General features: G+C 50.1%; 1 protein-coding gene and 1 long non-coding RNA gene across 2 annotated transcripts in view; both read right to left on the bottom strand.

Annotated features, from left to right (window-relative positions):
• Positions 1–26: 26 nt before the first annotated feature.
• Positions 27–5,087, bottom strand: LOC114073137 (hydrocephalus-inducing protein homolog; the record flags this gene model as incomplete). The annotated part of the gene is made up of 6 exons (XM_027910925.1): positions 5,010–5,087; positions 3,808–3,930; positions 2,637–2,756; positions 1,617–1,751; positions 884–1,098; positions 27–151 (listed from the first exon to the last, which is right to left on the bottom strand). Coding segments are annotated over exons 1-6 (796 nt in total), but the record flags the coding sequence as incomplete, so codon positions are not given.
• Positions 5,088–5,104: 17 nt separating this feature from the next.
• Positions 5,105–5,945, bottom strand: part of LOC114073138 — a 2,556-nt gene continuing 1,715 nt past the window's right edge. Inside the window, exons 2-3 of the long non-coding RNA XR_003574287.1 lie at positions 5,525–5,630; positions 5,105–5,140 (exon numbers count right to left, since the gene is read on the bottom strand). This is a non-coding gene — a long non-coding RNA (uncharacterized LOC114073138). The remainder of the gene's footprint in view (positions 5,141–5,524; positions 5,631–5,945) is intronic.

Raw genomic sequence — 5,945 nt, forward strand, 5'->3', positions numbered from 1 at the left:
AGGCTTTGAAAGGAACCAGCACTCACCTATGTCGCAGTGCACCACCAGGGGTCTGGAATGATCCCCGGTCTCCAGCGGGCGATATTCCACTGTCACTTGCATGGATTCACCAACCCCGAGGTTTCCCGAGGCTGGACTGACAGTGAAAGGGCTGCAAGACCAAGAGAGAGATCAGGACTCGTGGGGGAGGTTTGGGGACGATATTGCAATATCTAGTTCACTTCAGCTGACTTGTGGAAGCAAGGAGCAAAGCAACCACAGTCAGCAGAAGACAGACAGAAAACACAGCATCAGCAACAGCTACTGACTCTCTTCTGAGGAGATCCAGCCCTCAGAAGATCCTGTAGGATAAAATGAACTCATCTCCCCCATACTCTGCAATGAATAGTTTGACAAAAATTTAGCACAGAACAAAATAAATTTTAAAAAGCGCAGAAACACAGGAACTTCAGAGTATTTTAAAAGAAATCTGAATGAAATCAGCTTTGACTAACAGGAACAGCACAGGCTGTTCACAACACAGTTCACGTTGGGCATCTTATGAGGGGCCCCCTGATATGCCACAAGCTTGTGGCCTCCTAGAGAATGGGTCTATTTGGCTGACAGTGGTAGGCAGATGTTTCAGAAGGTGGTTGTGCTCAGGAGGGTGCAGACCAACTACTAACACGTTCTAGCAGTCCCCAGGAGATCTGGGAGACACAAAGTTCAGGGGTTGCATCCTGATGAGAACACCAGATGCAACAGCAGACCCCACACTCCCTGCCCATTTCCAGCTGTGGCTGCAGTGCAGCAGCTCAGCTGCTCTTGGCTCCTTTGGGATACTCTTTCCCAACTCTGCCATCACCCAAAGGTGTTTTGCACTAAGACAGATGAGCTGCTTTACCTCTCAGTGCTGAGGTTGAAATGGGCTTCCAGGTTACCGCTGTTGTGAACCAGCAGAGTCTTCTGGGTGCTGTAGTTGACTGGGCACTCCGAGAAGTCCAGCTGGTCAGGGAAGTCCAAGATTGGGCGGGCACCAATGGCCCGGATTGGCACAGTGAGAGTTTCCTTTTTGGTGGTGCAGACAAGTTCGTGGAAATGATCTTGCAGGAAAAGATCCTGGCACAAGAGAGGGCATTGAGTGTCATCCCCATGGCAGAAGAAAAAGTGCTGTTTTCTGTGAGCCTTTTTGGGCATGAATTTACCTCTTCCACCCCAAAAATGACCACTAATTCATACTAATAAGGGCTGTAGAACAGACCATGTGAAAATCATCATTTTTGCTGCATTCCAGTGGGGAAAAAGAAACCCTCTGGATCTTTTTGTTCCTCTGGTATTTTCCATATTTAAACCCCTTCCACTGAGCCTAGAGATGGCTCAACATCAACACCCCTCCCTGTCAGTTCCCTCCTGTTCCATCTGCCTCTTCCCTTGTGAACATTCAAGAACAGGCATGGAGGGAAAGCAAATCCCTCTAGGCCCAGCTGCAGGGACTGGCAGCACCACGCCGTGCCAAGGTGTGACCAGCTCCAGGCTGCCTGCCCCCAGCCCAGAGCCGACCTCACAGCACGGGGTGGGCTATAAACCAGTGTGCAGCAAATGCCCTGGCTTTAGAGAGGATGTTCCTCCAAACTCACCTTGTTCCCCTTAGGGATGAAAAGGATGTTTATGGTACAAAACGATCCCGCTGGCACCTGATGGCACACACCATTGGGACCGACCAACTTGAAATAAGGTGAGCTGTCCATGGTGACCGTGACCAGCTGAGTCACCTGCAGGAAAGACACAAAACAGTGATTTTGCCACTTGTGGAAACAGGAGGAGACCTGGGTGTGCCCTGGTGACAGCCTTCCTTGACCACTTTTCCAAAGGACTTTCAGTCTGGAGGTACAAGCACAGGATACACAAGGGTGAACTTGAATCCCTTCTGCCTGGGCAAAGCAGCTTGGCCAGAGGCAGCAGGGGAATGCCTGCTGGGAAGGAAGGTCAGGCACCAGCAGTATGGAGATGGAACACCTGAACCAAGTCATTCTCATTTGCAACAAGCCCAGAAAATCTGCTTGCTTCTGCCTGCACACAGCCATGCAGCCCTGTTCCAGAGGGAGAGTGGGCTACCTGAAGGCAAACTGGCACATTATCCTGGGGGAAGGAAGAAATTCTCTTCTAACAGACTGAGTTGGAGTGGGGAAGTCCAGCTGTGGAGAGAAAGTCCTATGGGCACACCAGCAAGAGGAGGCCAGACACTTGGCCTTACTGGGAAACTAAATAGCAAAAGGAAGAACACAGAAGAACAGAGGCAGCTAAACAGGCTGAGAGAGGCAGAGATTCCCACCAGGAACCAACAAGATTAACCAAGGAGCCACAGGACATGGTGGTGGGCACTCAAGGGGAAGCATGAGAGCAAGTGAGAACTGCACAGCCTTCCCATCAATCCAGGGCTCTCAAGGGAAAGAAGTTCCTTTGGGTGAGATACCAGCAAGGCAGGGCTGCAATCAGGGGAGAATCCTCAGCACGGGAAAATTTCCACCATCTTGCAAATCCAAGGTGGTGATTCTGGATGTGCTCCAGCTGATACTTGCTCTGCTCTACACCACGGGGATTACACCACTCTCCTCTTTTTCTAGCCCAGTGTTAAAGCTCCACATCCCAGCACTTACCTTGTCTCTGTTCATCAGAAGAAGGGGCATTTCACAGACCTCTCCAAGGACATAGTTTTGAAACACCACCTCAGATGGGCTTGGCTCAAGGAAGGTCTTGGCCTTGCCGAGTGGCCAGAGCTGGAGAGGCAAGAGAGAGCAGGGAGAGGTTCAGCTGCTGGGAGGAAGGTTCGTGAATGAAACTCCTCTGTTGGTCCCCGGTGAAGTACAGGCTCTTGGTGACCAGGTCTGCCCAGCTGCCACTGGGGGAACAGTAGCTCACCCACCTCTGCTCTGAGCTGATCAAAAGCTGCTGCACCACACTGAGCAGGCTCAAGTTGAGCAGCTCTTTTGGCAGGTGTTTCTCCTGCTTTCCTTCTCCAAAATGCCAGGCAGCGCTTACCTCCAGCACAGCCCACAGCTAATGGGGTCCCAGAGCTCTGGGCACTGACTGAGCACTCAAGCAGTAAGTGAAACCAAGAATTTACATCAGACTCCATAGCAAACAATTTTTGGATGACCTTTACTCTGAGGCAGGGAGACTGAGGCCCACACAACTCCAGACTCTAGAGCTTAGACACCAGTAAGAAGAGAACCTCGAGCACCAGAGGAGCTGGAGGGCAAAAAGAAAGTACCGCAGCAGATAGGAGTAGGACAAATGAGGTGAATGCTGGGTGAGGATAAGGTTCAGCTCTTTCTTCAGCAATACCAAGCAACTTGAGTAAGACTGGAGTTGTGTTCAATTGGGAGTAATTACCTCAGGCCCTCAGCCTTCAAAGGCCAGCGCTGCCACTGTGGAGGGAATCCTATGACCCCCAGCATTTGTCAGCGGTGACACCAAAGCAAGAGGTGGCTCTTTGAGTGAGACAGGGGAAAATGGCAAGCTCGTGCCCCTGTGTCCTGCCCCAGCCTTCCCCCGGTATCGTGCCTTTGCGATGGTAGCTGAAGTGCAGCAAAGCCCACCAGCTTCAGCAGAAATTGGTGGTGTTGGCTCAGCACAGATCAAGACTCCAGCATCTCACTAGGAGAAAATGTTTTGCCTTTGCCCCAGCAGAAGGAACTCCACCACCACCAGCAGTTTGGAATGACAACAGGACCTGGACACCGAGGTGTTTCAATAAACTGGAGGCAAGGCACGCAGCCTCTTCAAATGTCACATCAAACAGCAAGGAAAAAGGCAGGAAAAGGCTACCTTGTTCTTGGAGCTCGCACTCTTGCCTGGCTGCTGGACAGTCTTGGGCAACTTTGTCTTCGGAGGGCTGTCCAGCTTCTTCCTGAACCTGAGACCCACCTCTTTGAAGTCAAAGAAGGTCAGCTGAAAGGCAAAAAAACAAGCAAGAGCCTCAGAAATGCCCTTGTTCAGAAAGGCTTTTCTTGTTCAAGTGGCCCTGATGAATCATTTGTGATCACAGCCACCAGCACAGTGCTAGAAGTCCTGGAAGTTACTTGCTGAAATATATAACAACAGAAAATTAATGGTATAGAGCAGAACACACTTGCTCTAACCAGGTGCTCATGAGGCCTCATTAGCTTCTCCATGATTTGATGTGACACATGTGGGGATTTCTGCTCTTCGGGCATTTGTGTCCTCTTTACTTTCATTGGATTGAGTCAGTGAGCTTTGCAGAGAGTGGCAAACTCCCTTAACTCCCTTCTTGTCCAAGGCTCACAACCCCCAGCATGTGAAGATGGCACTGCTGGCTGAGTCTGAGGGAAGCAGAAAAGCAGCGTTGTGCCAAGACCAAGGTGCAGAGGAATAGGTCCACAGTTCTCTCTTTTTAATTAGCACAGGTTTTCTCTCTGTCTGGCCTCACAGTCCCACCCACAGAAGAATACAGAGAGATGTCCTTGACAGAGCCTCAGCACTGGGTCATCTCCAATCAAGTGAGCTCCAGTCAGCAAAGGGCACATTTTTGTGGGTGGGTAGGAGGAGTTGCCCCAATTCCACTGCTGCCTGCAGGGCTGGATCTGTGCTCCACACAGGAGATGAGATGGAACAACTGGTTAGGAACCTGTTCCGGGGGGACCAGCCCCATCTCTCAAGGCTTCAGGCAGAGTTTGAGCTGCCCATCACATGCCCAGGTGCCTGGAGGGCAGGTGTGGTCAGAACAGCACAGTGAGTGTGCCAACCTGACAGAAGGAATTCCTGCCCACACACAGGGGACAGAATGAAGCACAAGCTCATGTTCAGCTTTACATTTGTTTAACTTGGTTCCTGTGGCACAGCCAGGCAAGACTCTGGACTGTCCCTGGCGCAGCATGACACCCCTGCCAACAGAAGCACGGCCCTACAGGCTGGGGAAGGGGTCTGTAGCTTCATGGTGCTGCTGGACAGCAGGAAGGGCTGGGAGAAGAGGGACAGACAGAAAATGGGAGGCCACAGCAGGTACTTACACGCTTAGGTTTCTCAGGCTCTTTGGCTGGTTTTAGAGGCCGAGCTAGGACCTCTCTCTTCGGGAATCCAGAAGCCATTGTGAAGGATGTCGTGGGTGGATAAGTGGAACAGTGACCGTGTCTCAGCTCACCTGGAAGGAGCAACAATGTAATGCTGAAAATCCAGGATACCATTCCTGGCAAACCCAAAGATAGAGTGGTGCTGAAAATTTTATATTATTTGAAAGTAGCTAAGTGCTTGTATGGCATAAGTAGCTAGAATTGCTAGGCCGGAAGTTGGACTTTATTTGAACTATATGGCTATGTTGTGTAATTCAAAGATGGATCATAGTGAAACCTGAAGCTAACATTCTGAACATTAATAATAGTTAGAACAGACAAAGCTGTAGCTTAAATATTACTTAAAAATTAATAGCTATTAAAAGCCCAAAGCTTGTGGTATAGGAACTGTAACAACCTCCTCTTCTCCAGGCCAGCCAAGCCCAACTCCCTCAGCCACTCCTCCCAGGACTTACCTCTAGATTCTGCGTCTGCTCTGTCCCCCCTCCCTGGACTAAGTCCAGGGAGGGAGAATCTTTACTGCAGTGAAGGTCTAAACAGCAGACACAGTACTTTTTTTGCCTGTAGAGAGACATAAAGGGATTTGATGTGATTATTTCACTGAACCCAAGGGCAACTTCTGATAGGTACCCTTGTACCCGTAAATATAGATGTTCCCATCTCTGTGCCTGCACGTGTGGGAATTGATCATGGTCTATGTAGTAAGCAATAGAGTGAACCTTGCCATCAAACTCTGCTAGGTCCTGAGGAGACACCATTAAAGGGCCGTGAGCCATTAGAAATGCAACATATGGGGGAGCAGGACCACGTCAGACTTTATCCTAGTGGCAGTTCTTCTCCAGCACCCTTATCCTACAAGAAGCTATAGGTAAACAA

Source organism: Empidonax traillii, unplaced genomic scaffold (assembly GCF_003031625.1).
Source record: "Empidonax traillii isolate 1590-97213 ecotype Southwest subspecies unplaced genomic scaffold, ASM303162v1 scaffold5472:size8225, whole genome shotgun sequence".
NCBI lineage: Eukaryota > Metazoa > Chordata > Aves > Passeriformes > Tyrannidae > Empidonax > Empidonax traillii.